The sequence below is a fragment of the Oncorhynchus mykiss genome, chromosome 8 (genome assembly GCF_057628025.1).
Source record: "Oncorhynchus mykiss isolate SJ-2025 chromosome 8, ASM5762802v1, whole genome shotgun sequence".
Classification (NCBI taxonomy): Eukaryota; Metazoa; Chordata; class Actinopteri; order Salmoniformes; family Salmonidae; genus Oncorhynchus; species Oncorhynchus mykiss.
In genome coordinates this window covers 58,042,819-58,067,351 of record NC_143029.1, presented here as the reverse complement: position 1 = coordinate 58,067,351, position 24,533 = coordinate 58,042,819, and the positions used below count along the sequence as shown (strand labels likewise).

The 24,533-nt window shown below is 41.9% G+C and overlaps 1 protein-coding gene, 2 long non-coding RNA genes and 1 pseudogene across 7 annotated transcripts; 3 read left to right on the top strand and 1 right to left on the bottom strand.

Annotated features, from left to right (window-relative positions):
- Positions 1-3,083: 3,083 nt before the first annotated feature.
- Positions 3,084-4,113, bottom strand: LOC149982039 (uncharacterized; annotated as a pseudogene).
- Positions 4,114-8,886: 4,773 nt separating this feature from the next.
- On the top strand, positions 8,887-20,776 carry LOC110530186 (TLC domain-containing protein 4-B). 5 transcript variants are annotated; one of them, XM_021613053.3, is made up of 7 exons: positions 8,887-8,966; positions 11,397-11,563; positions 11,799-11,888; positions 12,009-12,067; positions 12,172-12,266; positions 18,070-18,143; positions 19,127-20,776. In XM_021613053.3, the coding sequence occupies exons 2-7, from the start codon at positions 11,409-11,411 to the stop codon at positions 19,440-19,442; spliced, it is 789 nt and encodes a 262-aa protein (XP_021468728.1). In that variant the 5' UTR covers positions 8,887-8,966; positions 11,397-11,408; the 3' UTR covers positions 19,443-20,776. The 5 variants fall into 5 exon arrangements, with proteins under 5 accessions (XP_021468728.1, XP_090038196.1, XP_021468726.1 ...); XM_021613051.3 differs by having other exon boundaries at positions 8,907-9,290; XM_021613052.3 differs by having other exon boundaries at positions 8,918-9,777.
- Positions 20,777-21,060: 284 nt separating this feature from the next.
- Positions 21,061-21,400, top strand: LOC149982038 (uncharacterized). The gene is made up of 2 exons (XR_016482488.1): positions 21,061-21,129; positions 21,317-21,400. It is a non-coding gene; the product is annotated as an uncharacterized LOC149982038 (long non-coding RNA).
- Positions 21,401-21,446: 46 nt separating this feature from the next.
- On the top strand, positions 21,447-24,298 carry LOC149982037 (uncharacterized). Its single transcript, XR_016482489.1, has 2 exons — positions 21,447-21,565; positions 21,662-24,298. It is a non-coding gene; the product is annotated as an uncharacterized LOC149982037 (long non-coding RNA).
- The last annotated feature ends 235 nt before the right edge of the window (positions 24,299-24,533 follow it).

The window sequence follows — 24,533 nt, the reverse complement described above, 5'->3', positions numbered from 1 at the left end:
GGAGGGCACGTAGTTTGCCCCTGGTGATGCGTTGTGCAGACCTCACTACCCTCTGGAGAGCCTTGCGGTTGTGGGCGATGCAGTTGCCGTGCCAGGCGGTTATGCAGCCAGACGGGTACTATGGTGGGTACTATTGCGGTGAATGCTGAGCTGTAGTCAATGAACAGCATTCTTACATAGGTATTCCTCTTGTCCAGATGGGATAGGGCAGTGTGCAGTGTTATGGCGAATGCATCGTCTGTGGACCTATTGGGGCAGTAAGCAAATTGAAGTGGATCTAGGGTGACAGGTAAGGTGGAGGTGATATGATCATTGACTAGCATCTCAAAGCACTTCATGATGACAGAAGTGAGTGCAAATGGTCATCTAGTTCAGTTACCTTTGCTTTCTTGGGTACAGGAACAATGGTGGCCATCTGAAGCATGTGGGGACAACAGACTGGGATAGGGAGAGATTGAATATGTCCGTAAACACACCAGCCAGCTAGTCTGCGCATGCTCTGAGGACGCGGCTGGGGATGTTGTCAGGGCCGGCAGCCTTGCGAGGTTTATCACGTATAAATGTCTTATTCCCGTCTGCCAGGGAGAAGGAGAGCCCACAGTCCTTTGAAACGGGCCGTGTTGGTGGCACTGTATTATCCTCAAAGCGGTTGGCCTGTAGAACATGCAGAGTTTTTGTAATATGGTTATTACGGAACATGCAGAGAGAGATTTTTGGAATTAGTTTGGTTAAATATTATCCAGAACAAATCAAGGTTTCTGAATTAATACTGTAAGCCAGTTGATGCTATTAGTAATTAGCCTCTTGGAATGCTGATTTGTTTTTGTAACGGAACATATTTATTTTGTGAGCATAAACCATCGGCTAGATTAATCAGTAGTCATATACTTCAGCTCATGGCATAACATTGGATATTAAACCATGTTCAAATCATATTCACTTACGTAGAGGAACCTCAGGTAGCCTAATTGATGAAGGAAATCATGCATGCAGTAGCCTATTAATCATACATGAAGCAACACATTATTAGAGTGTTAGAGTGTTGTAGAGTGTTGTTGAGTGTTGAGTGTTGTTGTACTTTAATTTGATATAATATCACATAAGCTAGCTATGTCATGTAAAAATTCCTCAGCTTGCCTTGAGACTACTCAAGAAAGTGTAAATACTGTATCTGTCAGTGGGAAAGATTTGTGTTGGTGAAAGAAAGCAGGTGAAAAACAGAAAGGGAATCCCACCATCTAGTGGTGATTGTAAACAGCTATATTTTGTATGAACTTCTATTTAACCAGGGTAAACACATTGAGCCCCAGGTCTCATTTGCAAATGTGCCCTGTGAACAATACAGAAAATACAATTATTCACAATTTAAAACACAACATGTATTAAATTATAATATTATAGAAACAATCAAACAAACACATGTATCAATATAAAAATTCCTAGTCTTTCTTCATAACTGACCCAGAGACAACAACATATCCAAATGAAACGTTGCTTGGAGATTATTCCACATGATTGGGGCCTGGTAGGAAAAGGTGGATTTACCCAACTCTGTGGATACACGTGGAGTCTCCTTAAATAACCAATCTTGAAATCTAGTGTAGTGTTCTGAGTTTCTATATTTCAACAATGATGTTAAGTAAATTGGAAGTTTATTGAGTAAGTCTTTATAAACAAAAACAGAATAATGATGTGACCTATGCGTTTTTAGTGAGGTCCAACCAACTTTATGATAAACGATGCAGTTGTGTCAAAACTGTCAGATGTGATAATACAAAGTGCGCTGTGATAAATTGTGTCCAAGGGCTTCAAAACACTGTTACTGTAGCTGGATTCATGTATATAATATCGCCATAATCTATAACAGGAATAAATGTAGACTGAATTATCTGTTTTCTACTATTTAATGAAAGGCAAGCCCTATTCCTATAGAATAAGCCCAACTTAATTCTTCATTTCTTGACTAACTCTTCCAACATGCTTTTTAAAAGATAGCTTTTCTTCAATCCAGATGCCCAGATATTTATAGGCGGGGACACAATCAATGAGGGCACCATCTAACGTAGTTATGCACAAATCAGTTACATTATTACATGATTTGGCAAAAAACATGTACTTGGTTTTACCAGCATTTAGTACCAACTACAGGTCAACCAATGCTTTCTGCAAGGTAGTAAAATCAGATTGAAGAGTCAGAGCCTGAGCCTCCGTAGGTGTAGTAGCATATACAACAGTTTCATCTGCATTCTTGATGAAAGTTAGTTTTGTACAAATAGACCAATGCTGTTACTTTAAATAGTGTAACGAACTGGACGAATAATCGAACCCTGTGGGACACCTTTTGTTATGTTTAGAAATCTTGATTTAACACCAGTAAGTACACACTGATCTGTCTTTTAAATAATTCTCAAATCAGCTACAAGCAGCCCGATCTAAGCCAATCGTAGAGAGTTTCTGAATAATGAAGGTGTGATCCACAGTGTGAATGCCTTGGACAGGTCAATGAAGAGGGAAGCACGGTATTTCTTCGTATCTAAACTATTTATGACATAATTTAAAACCATAGAAGTAGCAGGGATGGTACTATGACCTGGTCTGAACCCTGACTGTTTTACATTCAGAAAAGATGTAGCAATTAAAAGGGATCTAAGCTGAGTATTAATCAATGATTCCAGGATTTTTGCCAGGCAAGTGTAACGGCCGTTGGTGGAAGAAGGTGAGGACCAAGGTACAGCGTGGTACATGTTCATCATCTTTATTTAACTGAACACTGAATAACCAAAACAACAAAAGAACAACCGAAACAGCTCCGTCAGGTGCGAAACAGAAAATAAATACCCACACCACACAGGTGGGAAAAGGCTACCTAAGTATGGTTCTCAATCAGAGACAGCGATAGACAGCTGCCTCTGATTGAGAACCACACCCGGCCAAACACACAGAAAAGAAGACATAGAACCCACAACATTGAATGCCCACCCCAAAATAGAGACATAAAAGGATCTCTAAGGTCAGGGCGTGACAGTACCCCACCCCCCCACCCCACCCCCCCAAGGTGCGGACTGCGGCCGCAAAACCTAAACCTATAGGGGAGGGTCTGGGTGGGCATCTGTCCGCGGTGGCGGCTCTGGTGCGGGACGTGGACCCCGCTCCACCTTAGTCTTGGCCCACTTAGGTGGCGCCTCTGGAGCGGGGACCCTCGCCGCCGACCACGGACTGGGGACCCTCGCCGCGGGCCCCAGCGGCTGGCGGCTCTGGCAGCGCCGGACAGGCGGGCGGCTCTGGCAGCGCCGGACAGGCGGGCGGCTCTGGCAGCGCCGGAGTGAAGGGAGAACCTGGAGGGAGGAGACGGAGAGACAGCCTGGTCCTTGGAGGAGGCACAGGATAGACCGGGCCGTGGAGGAGCACTGGAGGTCGTGAACTAAGGGCCTGCACAACCCGTCCTGGCTAGATGGTGATTTTAGCCTGGCAAGTGCAGGGCGCAGGCACGGGACGCACTGGGCTGTGCAGACACACAGGAGACACAGTGCGCAGAGCCGACGCAGGATATCCTGACCCGAGGAGACGCACTGGCGTTCTGGAGAGCAGGGCTGGCACCATCCGTCCTTGCTGGATCCTCACCCTAGCCCGGCAGATGCGGGGAGCTGGAATGTAGCGCACCGAGCTCAGAGCACGTATTGGAGAGCTGTAGCGCCGAGCTGGCACAGGACGTTCAGGGCTAGGGAGGTGCACAGGAGGCCTGGACGAGTATGGAGAGTTGACTCAGGTGACATCAAATCGTGGACACGCTCCGTCGGGTGGATGTCGTGCCTCATGCACCAACACAGCAGCTCTCTCAATGCTCTCTCCTCCAATCTCCCCATCAACTCCTTCACAGTCTCGGCTTCGCTTCCTTTGCTCACCTCCAATTTCACCCCATAGCCCGGGGCCTGACCAGTCCCATGATCACCACGGTAAGCACGGGGAGTGGGCATAGGTCTCCAACCTGACTCTTCCACACTCCCCGTGTGCCGCACCCAAAAAAGTTATTGGGGCTGCCTCTCGGGCTTCCTTGCCAGTCGTGTTCCCTCGAATCTCCGGTTCCCTTCTCCTGCTGCCTCCACCTGTTCCCATGTCCAGTCCTTTTCTCCACGCTGCTTGGTCCTTTGGTGGTGGGTAGTTCTGTAACGGCCATTGGTGGAAGAAGGTGAGGACCAAGGTGCAGCATGGTACATGTTCGTCATCTTTATTTAACTGAACACTGAATAACCAAAAGATCAACCGAAACAGCTCCGTCAGGTGCGAAACACACTAATCAGAAAATAACTATCCACACCACACAGGTGGGAAAAGGCTACCTAAGTATGGTTCTAAATCAGAGACAGCGATAGACAGCTGCCTCTGATTGAGAACCACACCCGGCCAAACACGCAGAAAAGAAAACATAGAACCCATAACATAGAATGCCCACCCCAACTCACGCCCTGACCAAACCCAAAATAGAGACATAAAAGGATCTCTAAGGTCAGGGCGTGACAGCAAGAGAGTTTGGAAATGGGACGATAATTATTTTAATCACTCTGGTCGCCACCTTTATGTAGAGGAAGTACATGGACCGCCTTCCAAACTCTAGGGATAGTACTTGATATAATTGTCCAGTTTAAAATATGTGTTAATGCTTCCGCAATCAATGGAGCAGAAAGCTGTAATAAGAAGGGATCAAGCATATCAGCCCCAGTTGATTATTTTTACATCAATCATGAGTAGCTGTTGCAACACATCAGAAGTAGACAGTTGCTCCAGAGAGCACAAGGATTCACTGGGGGTTGTCTGGTCCTTTATCAAGTCGACTAGCAACTGGATAGAGGACAAGAGAGCAACTGAATATGTTGGTCATATTGTGGCATTAGCGTTCCCACAACACTGTTTACTTACAGTGCCTTGCGAAAGTATTCGGCCCCCTTGAACTTTGCGACCTTTTGCCACATTTCAGGCTTCAAACATAAAGATATAAAACTGTATTTTTTTGTGAAGAATCAACAACAAATGGGACACAATCATGAAGTGGAACGACATTTATTGGATATTTCAAACTTTTTTAACAAATCAAAAACTGAAAAATTGGGCGTGCAAAATTATTCAGCCCCCTTAAGTTAATACTTTGTAGCACCACCTTTTGCTGCGATTACAGCTGTAAGTCGCTTGGGGTATGTCTCTATCAGTTTTGCACATCGAGAGACTGAAATTTTTTCCCATTCCTCCTTGCAAAACAGCTCGAGCTCAGTGAGGTTGGATGGAGAGCATTTGTGAACAGCAGTTTTCAGTTCTTTCCACAGATTCTCGATTGGATTCAGGTCTGGACTTTGACTTGGCCATTCTAACACCTGGATATGTTTATTTTTGAACCATTCCATTGTAGATTTTGCTTTATGTTTTGGATCATTGTCTTGTTGGAAGACAAATCTCCGTCCCAGTCTCAGGTCTTTTGCAGACTCCATCAGGTTTTCTTCCAGAATGGTCCTGTATTTGGCTCCATCCATCTTCCCATCAATTTTAACCATCTTCCCTGTCCCTGCTGAAGAAAAGCAGGCCCAAACCATGATGCTGCCACCACCATGTTTGACAGTGGGGATGGTGTGTTCAGCTGTGTTGCTTTTACGCCAAACATAACGTTTTGCATTGTTGCCAAAAAGTTCAATTTTGGTTTCATCTGACCAGAGCACCTTCTTCCACATGTTTGGTGTGTCTCCCAGGTGGCTTGTGGCAAACTTTAAACGACACTTTTTATGGATATCTTTAAGAAATGGCTTTCTTCTTGCCACTCTTCCATAAAGGCCAGATTTGTGCAATAACAACTGATTGTTGTCCTATGGACAGAGTCTCCCACCTCAGGTGTAGATCTCTGCAGTTCATCCAGAGTGATCATGGGCCTCTTGGCTGCATCTCTGATCAGTCTTCTCCTTGTATGAGCTGAAAGTTTAGAGGGACGGCCAGGTCTTGGTAGATTTGCAGTGGTCTGATACTCCTTCCATTTCAATATTATCGCTTGCACAGTGCTCCTTGGGATGTTTAAAGCTTGGGAAATATTTTTGTATCCAAATCCGGCTTTAAACTTCTTCACAACAGTATCTCGGACCTGCCTGGTGTGTTCCTTGTTCTTCATGATGCTCTCTGCGATTTTAACGGACCTCTGAGACTATCACAGTGCAGGTGCATTTATACGGAGACTTGATTACACACAGGTGGATTGTATTTATCATCATTAGTCATTTAGGTCAACATTGGATCATTCAGAGATCCTCACTGAACTTCTGGAGAGAGTTTGCTGCACTGAAAGTAAAGGGGCTGAATAATTTTGCACGTCCAATTTTTCAGTTTTTGATTTGTTAAAAAAGTTTGAAATATCCAATAAATGTCGTTCCACTTCATGATTGTGTCCCACTTGTTGTTGATTCTTCACAAAAAAATACAGTTTTATATCTTTATGTTTGAAGCCTGAAATGTGGCAAAAGGTTGCAAAGTTCAAGGGGCCGAATACTTTCGCAAGGCACTGTATATGACTGGTTCAATGACATGCTATGGGTGAATGGCATACAGTAAAGTAGTACGATACTCCACACGGTTCTTATTTCCACGTTCAACACAACTAAAAACGTGGAAACTCCGAAACCGACCAGTGGAGCAGGCTCCTCAGAGGAGGAAGGGGAGGACCATCCTTCTCAGTGAATGTAATTTGTAAAAAAAAAAGTAAAACATTGAAAAAGTTATCATTTTTAGATAAACCTATACTAAATATAGTCACCAAATAATTAATTAAAACACACTGTTTTAAATTGGTCTACAGTAGCCTCAACAGCATTCTGTTTGGTAGCACCATGGTGTAGTCGGAGGACAACTAGCTTCCATTCTCCTCTTGCTACATTGACTTCAATACAAAACCTAGGAGGCTCTTGGTTCTCACCCCTTTCCATAGACTTACACAGTAATTATGACAACTTCCGGAGGATGTACTCCAACCTATCAGAGTTCTTGCAGCATGAACTGACATGTTATCCACCCTATCAAAGGGTCAGATAATGAATTTAGTACTGATAGTATAAGCTACAGCTAGCTAGCACTGCAGTGTATAAAATGTGGTGAGTAGTTGACTAAAAGAGAGAGAAAGACAATAGTTGAACTGTTTTCAACAAATTCATTTCTTCAAAAATGAAGAAGCAAGAGAGAGAGAGAGAGATTTTAATATTTTTTCACTTTCAGTTTCACTTACTTAGCTAGCAAATGCAGCTGGCTAGTTTAGTTACTCGAACACCTGGCTCAAACAGAGGTATGCTATGTTAGCTAGCTGGCTATGACTATCCAACACAACACCGGAACTCTTCTTGGAAAGTTTTTTTCGCCTGGTCACATACAGCTGATGTGTTGTTCATTGAAGTCCACAAACGAAGGGAAAAGGTGAGAGGAGGAGAGTGCATTGAGGAGAGAAGGAATGCAATGTGGTTGCTATGAAAGTGAACTGTGTTTATGCGTGATCAGAGTATTCATTCCGCCGAATCTGTTGCAAAACGTTTATTAAACGGAAGCAAACGACACAGGGATAAAAAATATCTGAATTTTAGACTAACTGTTGGACTAATGATTACACCCTGGATAAGCTAGATGCAGGCATGAGTGTGCAAGGCGGTATTGAATGTGCCACTGTCTGTCCATGCCACTGCCAATGTCTGTCCAAAATTCACAAATCTATTGGAGGAAGGGGCAGTAGAAGAGCAGCCATCTTGTGAGAAAAGCTGGTACCTCATCGATGGGGAATTCAAGAGACATAACTAGCAGGCCTTGCGCCGTATCTTCGTATGATCTGGTCTTGTGTGAATTTCACAAAAGATTCGTATTGTTCTGCAAGTTTTGTGTTGAGGATCTGTCATCAGGATATAGTCTGTCATCTACATTTTTTCTCCCAACCTGTGTGCACCTACATTGAAAACTTTAATTCATAGGCTAGTTTGTAGCAAACTCATGATGGGTATAGGGAAAACCTATCGATGTGTTACATTGAACTGAATGGAATATGAATGACAGTCATCCATCATGCTGTAATAGAAATAAGGTCATGCTCATGAAAAAAACGATTGTCCTGCCTCATCATAAACGGCTCCGGCCGCAACTGGAATTGACCAATAGGAAACTCTACAAACAATAATGTATGTATGTAGTGGATGTGAAACGGCTGGGTAACGATGCTTCGTGGGTGACTATTGTTGATTTGTGCAGAGGGTCCCTGGTTCGCGCCCAGGTATGGGCGAGGGGACGGTCTAAAGTTATACTGTTACATTGATGCTGTTGACTGGTTGCTGCGGAAAAGGAGGAAGGTCAAAAGGGGGGTGAGTGTAACGGATGTGAAACGGCTAGCTTAGTTAGCGGTGCGCGCTAAATAGCGTTCACTTGCTCTGAGACCTTGAAGTAGTAGTTCCCCTTGCTCTGCAAGGGCCGCGGCTTTTGTGGGGCAATGGGTAACGATGTTTCGTGGGTGACTGTTGTTGATGTTCGCGCCCGGGTACGGGCGAAGGGACGGTCCAAAGTTGTACTATTACATGTACATTTTAACTCTGAGATTATAACAATATGTTTCGTCACACAATACGCACACGCACATTACGGATGTTTTAGGAAGAGCTACCGACGCATATAAAGTTGGGGTATATAAAATACGCCGGAGAGCGTTTGTGTACAATCCACTGCAATGCCAGAATTGTAAAAAGTTTGGACACGTGTCAAGTGGGAACAGGCTGAATATGTTTGTGGCTGAATCCATTTTTTTGTTAAAGAGTTATAGTCGAAGCCTTCCCTGTTTCTGGTCCACACTCCAGTCCAGTTGGTGGCGGTAATGTACATTAAAGTTGGTTGCCAACCGCCATTAAAAAAAAAAAATCCACAAAAGAAGAAGAAGAAGCAGAAGCATAAGCAGAAGCAGAAGCGACATACAGGGAGAGGTGCGAAATGGAGGGAGGAAGATAGATATCTGACTTTAAAAGACAATAGACTGTAAAAACTATTGTTAAAAAAAAAAAAACAAGAAGTAGCTTACATCTGGGTGCAACTGTCAAACATCAGATGAATTCATCGCCTAACAGTGGCTTTCAAAACAGGCTTAGGCTAAATCTTTTCGGGGAAAAAAAGCCACAAAGGAATAGGCCTAGTCAATCCAAATATAGCTAACTTGTATTAACTTGAGCATCATTTTTCTTTAAAATATGGAAAGTCAGCGTTATGATTAGGCTATTTCAAAGCCATTTCGTGACTATGTGAAAAACAAGGTAAGTTGACGGCGTCACTAGCTAAAGCAAAAGAGTCACAAAACAGGATTGTTTACATTTTCTCCTGCATGAACAAATGCTGAAGTCATTCTAGTCATTTCAGCCCAAATATTTCGCGCTACCAGTTTTACGCGTTTACCTTTTAGTCAATATAAAAATCTCAGCCTAGGTGTAAAGCGGTTGTCCGTATAGCGACCAACTCCTATTGTAGAGCTACACAGCCTGCGTTGCGATGTAGTCATTTTTCCTAAATATGTCGGGCAACCAGTTTTACGGGTACTCTCTTGTACACAGCCTGGGTTTCGACATCACGGGGGATATTTATATATTCGGAAATTATCCTTGAAATGCACTTGTCCTTACTCGCACTCCTGTAGCGCACGTTGACGGGACGGTTATAGGGTGTCATTGCCAGTGCAAGTTACTCCATGTAGCACCTCTACTCGGGGGAATAGCATTGCTTAGAAACTACGACAGTGACTTGAGGGTAAGTACAGTATGCTTCTGTCAATGGTGTGCGATATGCTTGCCTTGTATCAGTTGTCTGCCTGTATTGACCTATCATTATCACACTTAAGTGATGCTATTGTCTTATGGACTGCTGTCAATACAGGAGCCTCATAACCCAGTACTACGGTATACGGTACTCGGTGTCTACTGTAGAGATAATGTTGTATTGTACGGTAGTTATTCGTGCTTTAGTTTGAAAAAGTATGCTGTCTACTTTATCTTAAAACAGGTCAACTGTTCAGATTTCTGTCTGACCACAATTTAGGCTATTCCACAATTTCTTACATTTCCTCAGTCATTGGCTAGTTCAGACAGGTTCACTTGTGATCAACAACTGCCTGACCCAGACACTTGAGAGCTTGGCGAGGTTCCCCATGTTTCCTTTCATTTGTGGAGGAGGGTTGGGGTTTAGGGCTGTGGGGACATGTAGGGGGATCTGCTTGTGTCCCTGTATTTAGTTACAGACCATCAGCGATTTTGACAAAGAGCCAGATGCGGTCAAAGTGTTGATTACAAGTATGATTGGTCGGCCCACTCCTGTTAGCTAAAGGTGAGGTTTGGTTCATTCACCGATTTTCTTAAGGGCACTAGGAATGTTTCTCACCATTTTGAGCAATCCACACTTCTACATGGACATGTTATTCTTAGTAGGGAGTCGAGCAGAATTTGAGTTGTTCAACGATTGAGAACCTCAAAAAACAAGAAATACAGAAACGCTTCAAGTAACTTTTAGGAATGCAGTTTGCCATACAGTTTCACTTCCTCCCAAAATGCCTCCCGCCAAATAAATCCTTGCGTAAAATATGTTCGATCCAGCTTTAGTAATGACAGGTGAACAGAAGATCAGGGCCATCTACTACGCCCCTTCACCCTTGCTTTTAAAATAACGGTTCTGCTCCTGAACAGTGTAGGTCACTTTTGTTTCGGGTTCAGGTCACACTGAGTTTGGAATAATACTGTGATATTGTAAAACTGATAATGAGCTTTTATTGTAAGAGCTGTTTGAAAAGACTGCCTCAAATGTCAGCCTCTTTTGGCAGGATTTTGTTTTGGGCTGCTTGGTTACAGGCTGTAAATGAGTTAATAGACCAGTAAGACAGAGTTTCAAACCTCTCTGCCAATAACAGCTATTTTAAAATGTTCCCCTCCCCACTTAGACCACTCCCAGACAGTCCTAGCAAAAGTATTGCATGAGAAATGTTTCTTTGCTAAGAAGCCCCAGTATTTGTATTTTTGCATGATAGTTTTTTTTATTTAAAACAATCACAGTAAGGTACTTAATTGTTACCCAGAAATGTTTTGATGTAGAGATTAAAAATGGCTGCATTTGACCTTTTTTTTTAAGGTGAAATTAATTTTAAAAAGTTGAAAATGAATTCAGATTTTATTTTATAAGAATCTTTAGGGGTGCCAATAATTGACACCTATCCTTTTGAGAGATAAACTATTGCATCTCTTTCTCTGAGTGAGTGTATTAGTATAAAATATCAGTTGATGTAGTCTTGACTTACTGTGCTGTATGTTTTCATATCTCACGCTCCTATTTGACACTCTATGAACTCACATTCCCCTGTCTGTTTTTTCTATCTCTCTCAGTAACGAGTGATCATGGAGAGCTTCTCTCCGCTGGTCCTGTCCATCGCCGCCACCAGCTTTGTGACGTTCCAGTGTCTGTTCCACTTTGTCAGCCCCTGGATCTCTGCTCAGTTCTTTCCTGGGTACCACCGTCTCAGTCCCAGACACACCATAGAGTGGAACTCCAGGTACAGCATCTGATCCTCTGAGAAATGATATTATTGACTATTCAATCTAAGCTCCTATCAGACAACCTATTGTATTATAATTTTCCCAGTTGAAGCATATTTCTGAGCGTAGACACTCTCAAATATCGTTGTCGAGAATTGTCCATATGCGTGGAATCCCACCGCTGCCGCCAAATGTTACGTTTAAGGAAGTATGCTTTTATGAGTATTTGTGTCTGTTTTTTGTGTTTCCTAGAACTGTGTCTACATTGCACGCCTTCATAGTGGGGCTTTTTTGTCTCTACATATTACTTCATGATGATGCAGTCAATGAAGACCCTGTCTGGTAAGAATCTCCCTGACTACTAAGTGTGCAATCCTTGGTAGAATAGTCATATTTTGTACATTTGACGCCATGCTTTCTTATCATCTTTTCAACATGTGCTTTGTGCTATCTTGCCTATAGGGGAGATCCGTCACTGGTGAAAATAAATGTGGCCATAACCTGTGGCTACCTCCTATCAGGTGGGTCTACCACTTCAGACATGTCTAACCGTTGTATTACTTTGCATATTCCCATGGATTATGTTGACCCATACAGTGAGCTATCTCCCTTGTCTGTCTTGCAGATATGCTGCTCATATGTTACTATTGGCGGGCGATAGGGGACAAGTTTTTTGTAATCCACCACCTGGCAGCACTGTATGCTTACTACTATGTACTGGTGAGTTCCTTACTGACCCAGAGCAGAATGTGCAGGCAAGATGGGGAAGGGACATGGGCCAAGGGTGAACACACATGTAGTTTGATGGGATGGGTTAGAGTGGATAACAAAGGTCTGGTCAGTGATGAAATAGTAGAGTTCCACTTTAGTCAGCATTGTATTTGGAACACTTTGATTTACAGTGTTGTTACTGTGTAATTGACCTACAAGTACATTGCTACAAGTGTTATTACTCAGTTTTAATAATTGCAAAACGTGTTTTACTGCAGTATTACCCAGTAATGGAACACTGTAAATTGTTTCCTTCCCCTCTTTGGAAGGTGCAGTGTAAGTAGCTGCAGTTGTCAAGCACTTTTGATATGTTGCTTGTTCAATTGTATCTGTATGATATAAAAATCGCTAAGGATAGAGTTTAAACTAGGCATTGGGCTGACAATTTGAGTTGTATTGAGGAAGGACACTTTGCACTGTCTTTTGTGCATGTATGAGTCAGAAGAAATATCTGGAAGCTAGTTGGATTGAACATCTTTGTTTTTGTTGCGTTTATTGCATATCTTTCTTTATTTGATGTACCACCGAAAGCTAGACAACAGTGTGTTTAGGTAGATAGGTAGGTAGATAGATAGATAGATAGATAGATGACGGTTCACTCTTGGTCCTGTCCTGTGTAGGTGTTCTGGGCCATCAGGTTCAGTGGCTGCTAAGACTAACGATGATGACAATTGGGACCATTTTTTGCATGGAATGTGATGGCTTGTAGTGTGGGTTTCCAGGACACATTCAGCCTAGTCCTGGACTAGAAAACATGCTCAATGGAGATTCGCCATTGAAAGTGCTTTTTTGTACCAGACTGGGCCTAATCTGTGTCCCAGTAAACCATCCTGTAGATTTTCTGTCTATACTGCATGAAGCCTTCTCTTCACTCAGTCTGTAATAGTGATTGGTGCATGCTGCCTTTTTTGCTTGTTTTGACCTTTCAACCCTACAACCTATACAAAGAAAGGGACCTCTCATATATTTCCAAATGACCACTGACTTATTTTAGTAAACTCTACTGGCTAATTACTGGTCCCTTTTTGAGGTAATGTTAGAATGGATTGTAGAGTAAAGGTTATGAAATTGATCATGACATTAACTTATGTCATCCACATAGGTAGTCCATACATTTTTTATTTTCTCTAGAGTGTTTGTTCTCTTTTTCAATGTTGGGATGGGGGCTTTTAATTGTGCCAGTTCTCACTAGTTGCACTTCTGTTTTGTTTAGGTATGTATTTTTTCTGTCTCTCCTCCACTAACGTGTGTGTTTCTGTTAGTGATGCACCGATATAACATTTTTGGCCGATACCGATATCCGATCTTTTCCTTGCCCCCCCCCCCCCCCCCCCCAAAAAAAAATTGTGCGACCTTTTAAGCATTCTAGTACAGTTAAATAGTTAACACACACACATGGACGCAGCGGTCTAAGGTACTGCATCTCAGTGCAAAAGGCATCACTACAGTCCCTGGTTTGAATCCAGGCTATCACATCCAGCCGTGACTGGGAGTCCCATAGGGCGGCGCACAATTGGCCCAGCGTCGTCCAGGGTAGGCCGGCATGTAAATAAGAATTTGTTCTTAACTGACTTGCCTAGTTAAATAAAGGTTACACACACCCAAAAAGTTATTTTGTTGGCATTTACGTATGTCCTCATTACCAGTAAAACATAATCAAAACCTATTTCTTTCACTTACTTGCTGTTTGGTTGTTCATTTGTTCAGTCGTTTCATTCTCAACCAGGATTTCTATGGAACTCTGTTTGGGTCTTTGCATGTCAAAAAGATACACGTCAAATAACACTATTTGACGTGTCAAATAAGCTTGTTGACCAATCAAGACCTGAATGTGACTGCACGTCACATAATAATTTAACGCATTCATGAATTTCGTATGTAGTTATTACACTATCACTCGTATTTCATATGTCACAACGATTCATCGATACGTATGCTATGATGCTGGTAAAGTTGTCTCGCGCACCTACAGTGCTGGTCATAAAATTAAAAAAGAAGCTAGCTAGCTCATGGATGCAAACATAGCAAAACGACAATCTGTTTCAGTAGCTATAGTTAGTTAGCTAGCTAACTATATAACTAGGTGTCATCCTCTAAAATAACCGTAATTTACAAGACAGTTCTTATTTGATTAATTAATGGTGGTCGGACCCATCTATATGACGCTAGCCACAATAAGGATTAGGCACAATAGTGGACTTTGCAGTTAGCCTTCAAAATAAGAGTATATCATTGACAGTGATGCAAATGAATACAAATAGTAGAATTATGCCATAATTGAATAGATAATGCTAAACGAGGTTGGAATGTTATATAAAATCAACAAAAGACAATCAATCAATCAATAAAATGTATTTATAAAGTCCTTCTTACATCAGCTGATGTAACAAAGTGCTGTACAGAAACGCAGCCTAAAACCCCAAACAGCAAGCAATGCAGGTGTAGAAGCACGGTGGCCAGGAAAAACTCCCTAGAAAGGCTGGAACCTAGGAAGAAACCTAGAGAGGAACCAGGCTATGAGGGGTGGCCAGTCCTCTTCTGGCTGTGCCGGATGGAGATTATAACAGAACATGGCCAAGATGTTCAAATGTTCATAGATGTCCAACAGGGTCTAATAATAATAATCACAGTGGTTGTAGATGGTGCAACAGGTCAGCACCTCAGAAGTAAATGTCAGTTGGCTTTTCATAGCCAATCATTCCTAGTATCTCTACCGCTCCTGCTGTCTCTAGAGAGTTGAAAACAGCAGGTCTGGGCCAAGGTAGTCTGGGCCAAGGTAGTCTGGTGATCAGGTCAGGGTTCCATAGCAGCAGGCAGAACAGTTGAAACTGGAGCAGCAGCACGACCAGGTGGACTGGGGACAGCAAAGAGTCATCAGGCCAAATAGTCCTGAGCACAGCCCCCACACCACTAGAGGGATATCTTCAACCACGAACTTACTATCTTGAGACAAGGCCGAGTATAGACCACAAAGATATCCCCCACGGCACGAACCCAAGGGGGGGGTCGCCAACCCGGACAGGAAGATCACGTCAGTGACTCAAGTGACGCACCCCTCCTAGGGACGGCATGGAAGAGCACCAGTAAGCCAGTGACTCAGGCCCTGTAATAGGGTTAGAGGCAGAGAATCCCAGTGGAGAGAGGGGAACCGGCCAGGAAGAGACAGCAAGGGCTCCAGTGCCTTTCGTTCACCTTCACACTCCTGGGCCAGACTACACTCAATCATAGGACCTACTGAAGAGATGAGTCTTCAATAAAGACTTAAAGGTCGAAACAGAGTCTACGTCAGTCACATGGATAGGCAGACCATTCTCTAAAAATGGAGCTCTATAGGAGAAAGCCCTGCCTCCAGCTGTTTTCTTAGATGTTCTAGGGACAATAAGGAGGCCTGCGTCATACATGTAGGTATGTACGGCAGGACCAAATCAGAAAGAAAGGTAGGAGCAAGCCCATGTAATGCTTTGTAGGTTAAAACCTTGAAATCAGCCCTTGCCTTAACAGGAAGCCAGTGTAGAGAGGCTAGCACTGGAGTAATATGATGGATTTTTTTTTGTTAATTCGACAAAAATCTGTTGAAATCACACTGGATGTATTATTATTTTTTAGATTTGCATTGGGGGCATACTTATTTCACTGTACAGCCTTACCTATGGATTGTGGATCAATGACATGAGGTATCAGTCTACTCAGTGACACCCAGAGAACATTAGCATCGTGGCTCTTATTGCGGGACTCTGAAACAACTGTGAATTGAGACATTTATTGTCAACCTATGTGTATTGAACAATATTCAAGACGAAAAACAATACTGTGTGGATGTTTTTGGAGTCTGATAACTCTGAGGAGGACGTTGAGAAAAAAATATCTTGGGTATTGAGTAGACTGTTACCCCATTTCATTGATCCCCAATCCTTAGGTAAAGCTGTACAGTGCAATATGAATGTCAATACACAATATGCTGACTGGGGAGGTGATTTCCCACAGTCACAGTCCCACGATAAGAGCTGCAACGCTAATATTTGCATAAACTCTTCACAGTTGTGTTCTGTGGGTGTCACCGAGTAGACTGAATCCCCATTCCATTGCTTCACAATCCAACCTTGTTTAACATTACCTAGTTTAAACATGGCATGATTCCACCAACTGTGACCTGCATCACTTTCAAAGGGGCACTTTTATTTTGAAGGCGAACCGCAAATTCCACGATTGTGCCTAATCCTTATTGTGGCTAGCTTCACGACACATAACCTAGTCCAGTCGACCCTCACTAGTCAGATGAAGCTAGCTGGCTGCTTATAACGTTAGCTTTGGGCAACAGGGTTAAGTAGCTGGCTAGCTATTTATTTTCATGAACTGAAGTTCAATTTCAATAGGCGAACAACAACTGGCTACCTAGCTAATACTTACTCACAAGGATTCCTAAATCATTGCTAAGAATAGTGAAAATGACGGCAGTTTCTATTGGTCATTGTTTTCAGGCTGGTTGTATTGGTGCTAGCTAGGTACCAACCTAAAGCTAGCTAACTACCCCAGAAGTTGCGGTCAAACAGATAATGCTTTATTACCAACGCGGTATTGTAAACACATCGTTTGTGGCCGGTGTTTTCTCATTTGCAGACTTTTTTGTACAGCTTTGACAGTGCTACTAATAGTATTGGTGGCACATGGCTTGCACGTGCATATTCAAAACACACAACATTCTCTAATAGAACTGTGTTATTTGACGTGTCGAATTTAAAGCTTATTAACCGCAAATAGTGTTATTGTCAAATAGTGTTATTGTCAAATAGTGTTATTTGACGTGTGTATTTTTTGACACGCAAAGACCCAAACGGCATTCCATAGTATGTTGTGAAGCTAATAGCAGTGTTTAACTCCGGTAGAGCAGCATCTGAACAATAACGTACTTGGTAACGTTAGTGTGTACCGGTGCTCGACCAGTCGCGAAAGCCAACATCACCCAAGACAGAGACCGGTTGATTATCAAGGGCAATGAATTCCATTATCTTGGCTTTAATGGATTTCGCCTGTAATTTTCTTACTCTTTCAAATGACTGCTCGACTTGTTGACTGCTCCATCCACACAGCAGACGTTGTGGGCTAGGTTAGGAATGCTGTGTTGCAGGTGTAGCACAACATTTTACGCGGCGTCATTACATCATGTACCTACGTTATATAGGTATACACATCAGCTTTGACATTGGTTTTTCACATCGGCGTTAAACTAGACATTGGGCCGATACTGATGTTGGCATTTTCTTTTTAGCTAATATCGGCCGATTCCGATATGTTCACCGACATATCGTGCATCCCTAATGTGTGATCAATTAACCTAGTCTTGTGTCTCTAACATGCTAACTATACAGTACATGCAAAAAATGGCCTAAACAAAGAACAGGCCTGTGTCAATTGGCTAGGTACAGAAGGGGGGCCCTTCCTATCTTGTCTGTAGTGGATTCTGTTGTGGTACATTGAGCACATGTTGCCTAATAACAGTATGGACTTACCAGTACTTAGAGGTATGAGCATGCACTGCTGGAATGTTCACCACCACCACTTTTTGTACACATTTTGAAAATGTCTGTGACCCAAGTTTATTAACTGTGTCATAACCCCAGTAAGTGCACCTCAATTTTTCCTTCTTAGAGATCGTACAGTAAGTTTTACGATCATGATTTATCCTGTACTCAAATATTATTGTGAGTACTTCTCTTGCCATTATTTTCTTTGCACTTTGTTCTTTCTCTTTTAGAGCATAGGAATGTTGCCTTATTTTGCTAACTTCCGTCTGGTCGCAGAGCTTTCCACTCCTTGTGTGAATCAGCGGTAGGTAACTTCAATGCCAAACAGACTCATGCACGTGCGCAAACTCGCACGCACAACATTACCTGGGAAGTGGCGGGAACCTTGTAAAGTAACCATTTGGTGCCCTGAATGTATTTGCAGAAGGGTTTTTGCCGTTGGTAGTAGTGCATTTAACTATTTCAGAAACCGTATCGACCCTTAATGTTTAACTACTTATAATAGGTCAGTCCAGACACACCCAGCCAAAAGCTTGTATCGGACAGCATTATTAGAGACCCATGTTTCATACTTAAACACATTTGAGTCACATTTCTAATTGTACACTATTATCCTGATTTGAATCCAACAAAGACAAAATACAGATGCAATGTTAAAGAATTGTACTTCAAATCTTTCAAGTGCTGGGTATATGTGCCTTCAGAAAGTGTTCACACCCCTTGACTTTTTCCACATTTTGTTGTGTTAATTACATTTTTTTCATCCATTTTTGAATTCAAACTAAAAATAATCACCCATATACACACACAATATCCCATAATAACAATGTCAAAACATATGTTTTTAGAAATGTTTGCAAATTTATTGAAAATGAAATACAAAAATCTCATTTACATAAGTATTGCATAAAATGTCTAAATATGTTTTCACTTTGTCATTATAGGGTATTGTGTGTAGATGGGGGCCGGGGATCTATTTGAAATCATTTTGAATTCCGGCTGTAACAAACAAAATGTAGAATAAGTCAAGACAGTAGTACAATGACTTTTACCATGTCCCCTCCCATCATGGTGGAGGATTGTAGTGTAGTGATACACATTTTACATAGGGCTGGTCATTGAATACTGGGGACTCTTTCTGAAGGCACTGTATATATGTGTAATGTAGGTGACCTTTCTGGAACAATGCCAGTTGATATCCATGACTCCCATTACAAAGTGAGTTCATCTTCAACTCTTATCTCACTCTGTCACCATCCATAACTGTACTAACTATCTATCTTTCAGCTGGTTTTTTGAAGTGCTTGGTTATCCAAAAAGATCATTACCAAATATGGTCAACGGCATTGCCATGACGGCATCCTTCTTCCTGGTGAGGATAGCGGTCATGCCGCTGTACTACAGCCGGATGTATGCCGTGTACGGGACGGAACCCTTCTACCGGGTGACCTTTGGTGGCCGCTGTGCCTGGATGGGCCCCAGTTTCTGTCTAGACATTATGAACGTGATGTGGATGCATAAAATGGCCCGTGGCTGCATTGGTGTCCTGCGTTCTCCTGGAAAGGTGAATGTGGAAAAGCTGCAGAATGGGAAAGTGCACTGATGGATAGAAAAAGGCAATGGTGGTGTTATTTTATTGTATGTCTGCTTCAAATGGTTCATGGACGTTTTTGGATCAAATGGTTCATGGGCTGGAAATGTCATGAGAGTCCCTAGTATCCCGTGACCAGCCCTAGGTAAATTGCCTACCACTACACTTATCTGCCCAGAATACTTACAATTAAACAAGCGCTAAACTCCTCCACCATGATGGGAGGGGACATTGTAAAAGCCATTGGACTATGTCTCCTCTTGGTCATTACAGTTCGAGAGTAAGTGAATGGACGGTGTGATATCATGGATGGAAACAGACAGACAAATACTCTTGTCTGCTGGACCCTTTTGTTTCTAAATAGTTTGTGTCCACTCAAAGGTGTCTTGTGCATATTGCCAAAATGATATGATATGAACGGACATGGACGAGAATGGAAGAGGACCTCACATATTTTTCTAATGTTTATGAAGCTGTAAAGATGGCTCTTGCACAAATATCATGAGATATATATATATGAACAAAAATAACATATTTACTTACCTAATTACTCATTAAATCTGTGTTTTCACCAGCATTAGAATGTAAAATATGTATATTAATCAGACTCCTACTGAAGTCTCTCTGCTCAGGAGCCTGCTCATGTTTGTAACATACAGTAGGCCTAGGAATTATCAGTCATGTGCATAAATTATCAGGGTAGATTAAGACAAACCATAGCAAACATGCCAGATTGTGTCATTTTATCTCTAGAAGTGACCTTACTGAGTGATTTATGATATCAGCCATGAAAGTGCACTTATGTCTAACCGACACACACACAGTAGAACTTCACACAAGCAACTTTGCAGAGTTAACAAATGATTGATCATACTTCATTATTAACTGTTGAAACAGAGCTTCATCGTGTGAAATCCCTGTTGGATTTCTGGATGAGAATATGTTATTTATCGTGACATTTACAGCCATGGTAGTTTTAATATTTCATTAAAAAAAAAACCACACATTTTAGTAATGTACTCTTCTTTGAGTAAGTGATAACTAAATGTCCATAGCTGCTTTAAATACCAGATACGTGTTTGCTTGTGTCTGCTGTTGAGATGTCCTGCTCTCTTGTGGAGACAATGCGGGACTGCAAACATTGTATTTCCCATTTTGCCAAGACTGAAAGTACTCGAAGGGAGTACAGTGGGCAAGGCGCATTGAGCAATATTCATAAACAAATGATTGATGTTAACCTTGGTTTGGTGTAATTCGGTCATCACATTGTTTTGTCTATACTTATGGCTACTTTGCCCACCATTATTACCTCCATCTGTTGTAAAAAAATAAAATGTAAAAACGTGCTATTATGCATGCGTGTATTTTTGGGGGAATTTGAATTACATTAAATACTTTGATTCACTCACAATCATTTAAACGTTATCCAGAAAACATATGTTTATTTACTGCAGGGGATGTTGGCACGTTTTTCTCATTGGGAGAATCTCAATTGCATACTCGTCGCGTATTCTCTCCTTCTCGAAACCCATTTGAGTAGAAGGTCAGAGGGGTGGGACCTCTGGCTTTCTCATCCAATGGGTTTTGAGAAGGAGGACGAGAGGAGAATGCAATTGAGATATATTTTGGGGCGGAAGGTAGTTTAGTGGTTAGAGCGCTGGGCCAGTAACTGAAAGGAACGAATTCCTGAGCTGAAGAGGTAAAAATCTGTTGTTCTGCCCCTGAACAAGGCAGTTAATCCACTGTTCCTAGGCCGTCATTGTAAATAAGAATTTGTTCTTAACTGACTTGCCTAGTTAAATAAATAGGCATATGTTGCACGTCACTACTTCACAGGAGAAACATTTGAACATTATTTGTTTTAATCAAAATGCTTTCTTTGGCAGAAATGCCTTCTGGAACATTTGAACTTTCATGTGCCTTAATAACAAACGTGTATGCCATCTGTAAGTATAAAGACAATTTTTAAATTACGAGCCTAGTTGAACTTCATCAACAACTATGAAAAGGATAATGCAATAGTATTACCAGGACGCCACCCAGGACAAACACTTTGGTGGAAAGCTGCTGCCATGTCATGTGACAAAAGCAGTGGTGTGGCTGGCGTCTCTACAAGGAATCGATGACAACACTTGGTATGTAAAAGCATAAACAACCATCTTTTGATTATTTAATTTACTTCCGACACGATTGGCACTATTATTAATCTCACGTGACTTGTGTATTTTCAGAGGTATGTGTACTGAGGCTGTCTTTGGGAATCTGGAGAGATTGCTGGTGGTTAAGGACAGAACTGTAACGGGTCAACATCCCACAGCTGGTTGGACTGAATTGAGGTGGTCAGTCACAAATGTAGTCAATTGGATGGGACTTCCAACTTCATTTGTTGATCCCTCTTGGTGACCCTGTTGGAGTCAAGAAGAAGACAATTGACTACTTCAAAATTGAGATTGCCTCAATCGCGCTGTACATGCTGTCACAAACGCTATAAGGGTACTCAACTTTGTATCTGTACCATTTCTCTATGGTCCCAGCTCGCTGTGTAGTCACGTGGGCCGCGCGTCAAACAGGCTATTGGCGGACTGCTGTGAGCAAGTTAGCCAACTGTTTATATTTATTACTGTAAACTATAATAAAATAGTTTGTTTCAGAGGATTGACTTATTAAAGGAATAGACAACTATTTCACATAGCCAGCTGTTTTTAAACAAACGTCAAACCGACTTGTGTGCTGATGGGATGGGAGTCCTAACTCCATATAGCACGTTGGGGCGATGAAACGGGAAGCCCACTCTTTTTTAAATTTATTTTACATTTTTTTAGGAAGCCCACTTATTTTCATGAAGGAAGCGTAGTGGGCGTGAGACCGTTGAGCAAGCGTGAACAGGGCGAGACCAAAGCTGGGGAAATGTTTACTTTTGTCACATACTCTGCAACATCGCGTTGCTATTGAATAATTGAAGCTCACTAGTTTGCAGTCCCTATTGAATTGGTTGTTGATACCTAGCACTACCTAGCCTGCTTGCTATTACCAACATGACGGCAAATCAAGCTTTGCTATTCGGGTTTCCCTGTCGGGGTCGGTTGGCATGGCCCAGGAATTTATTGTACTACTGTGAGATCACTTCTGCTGATTTATTTAAAGGACAATCTACTTCAAAATGCATGAACATTAAATTATGTTCTCTTCCTTTGAATCGAGGACAGTTTAATTTTATCTCCTGATCTCAATTTCATCACCAGCCAATTCTATGTTAACCCCCAAAATAATTGAGATAGTGTAACATTACTGTATCTTAGCTAACAATTATTACACACATTTTATGAATAGGGTTGGCTTCCAGGATTACAATATGGCTATCTAGTTACCTTGGAGGTTACTCAGATGATTTGATAAGAATCTGAGGAAGATATGTAATTTGTTGCCACTTGTCACTCTGATCTTAAAAGCTTGTTTCAGCAGACATTAAAGAATACAAAATATATAGGGGAAACACAGCTGAATCAGGTTGATACTGTGTGTAGCCAATAAATCGTACAACTAGTCCGACGTTAAGTGTTACAGCTTGCGGACTGCCGTTGATACGACGCTGCTAATCAGAACATTTTTGACCATCTTTACTTACCGATTTTACATTTTCGGAAGACACCGTTGTTTTATAAATGTGTGTCTAGTTGCAAGTGGCACTCCAAAAAAATATTTAGAATATTCTACTTTTTGCACGGTACGAGGTAATCTTAGCTGCCGTATTTCTCGCATTTCCAAACATCTTTGCAGGAACTAGTCATTTCTAAGCACCAGGGTCTCGGCCACATGAAGAAGAGGACACAGTGCGACCCAAACAACACAAACAAATATTTTCCTATTTTCCACACACACAATATGACATTTGTCCCTCAGTACAAAACATGGATTTTACGTTTTTTTTAAAACAAAAGTTTATAAGACAACAATGCCTTCCGAAAAGAGAAAACAGAAGGTAAATCGAAAATCTTCTGATAACAGACACAAGCTTTAGCTCTGCCACGGAGGGTCAGTTTACAAGTTGATGGTGTTTGCATTTGTCTATCCGTTCTCTGTTGTCTGTTTATAGGCTGTCTTTGTCCCATGTTGCGAGACAAAGCTACTTATAGGCCTACCCCTAGTGTAAACAGTACAACTTTAGACCGTCCCCTCGCCCATACCCGGGCGCGAACCAAGGACCCTCTGCACACATCAACAACTGACACCCACGAAGCATCGTTACCCATCGCTCCACAAAAGCCGCGACTACTACTTCAAGGTCTCAGAGCAAGTGACGTCACCGATTGAAACGCTATTTAGCGCGCACCGCTAACTAAGCTAGCCGTTTCACATCCCTTACACTAGCACCATTAGTTGTTCAACATCTGATTCAACAGTTTCCACTTTCAGGGGTGAATGCTTCTGATTGTACAAAATAGGTTCCACCATCGACACACTGTATAACATCAGTGCTTTCATTTGTTTGTTGTAATGTATTTTGGCCTTTCATCTCAGGTGCAATAGCACCACCACCAGAATTCCCTGTGCACAAGGGGTCCGCCCCATCCCAAGTAGAGACCACCACAACCCCCCCCAGCAGCTCCAGCAGCAGGATCAGCACATCAGAACCGGGCCTATGAGTTTGTGGAGTGCCCCATGAAGGCAGAAGACAGAGAAATGTGTGTCTGACATTGAAATGGCAAACATAATACGCAAAGCAGATAAATGTTTTTTTAGATGCACTGTGTATTGTTCTTAATACTGTATAATTACAGTACTTGTTACTCCTATAAGTATAATAACTCGGTAATAAGAACACTAACGTGTTATAGACATAAAAAAATAAAAAAAACTGAGGTACTGAATATTGGCATTTGGTGTACTTCCTCTTTTTTTTTTATCCAGGAAGTTGTTGGCTAATGACTAAAATGTATTTAAAACCAGTCAGTTACAATATAAGAGCTACTACAGCAATAAATACAGAATTGTTACATGATATGCAATGCTTCCATACACCGTTACAGCGGTGGTAATGGAAAGTCAGACAGCTAATTTTCAACAAACCTTTACATGGTGATACTTCCTTAGTTCTCAACTTGG

What these genes read in the sequence shown, in the direction of transcription:
- LOC110530186 (XM_021613053.3), top strand. Translation starts at nt 11,409, where the DNA reads ATGGAGAGCTTCTCTCCGCTGGTCCTGTCCATCGCCGCCACCAGCTTT. An exon ending in ACCATAGAGTGGAACTCCAG is followed by an intron (nt 11,564 to 11,798) that starts GTACAGCATCTG and finishes TGTGTTTCCTAG; the next exon opens with AACTGTGTCTACATTGCACG. An exon ending in ACTCCTTGTGTGAATCAGCG is followed by an intron (nt 18,144 to 19,126) that starts GTAGGTAACTTC and finishes TCTATCTTTCAG; the next exon opens with CTGGTTTTTTGAAGTGCTTG.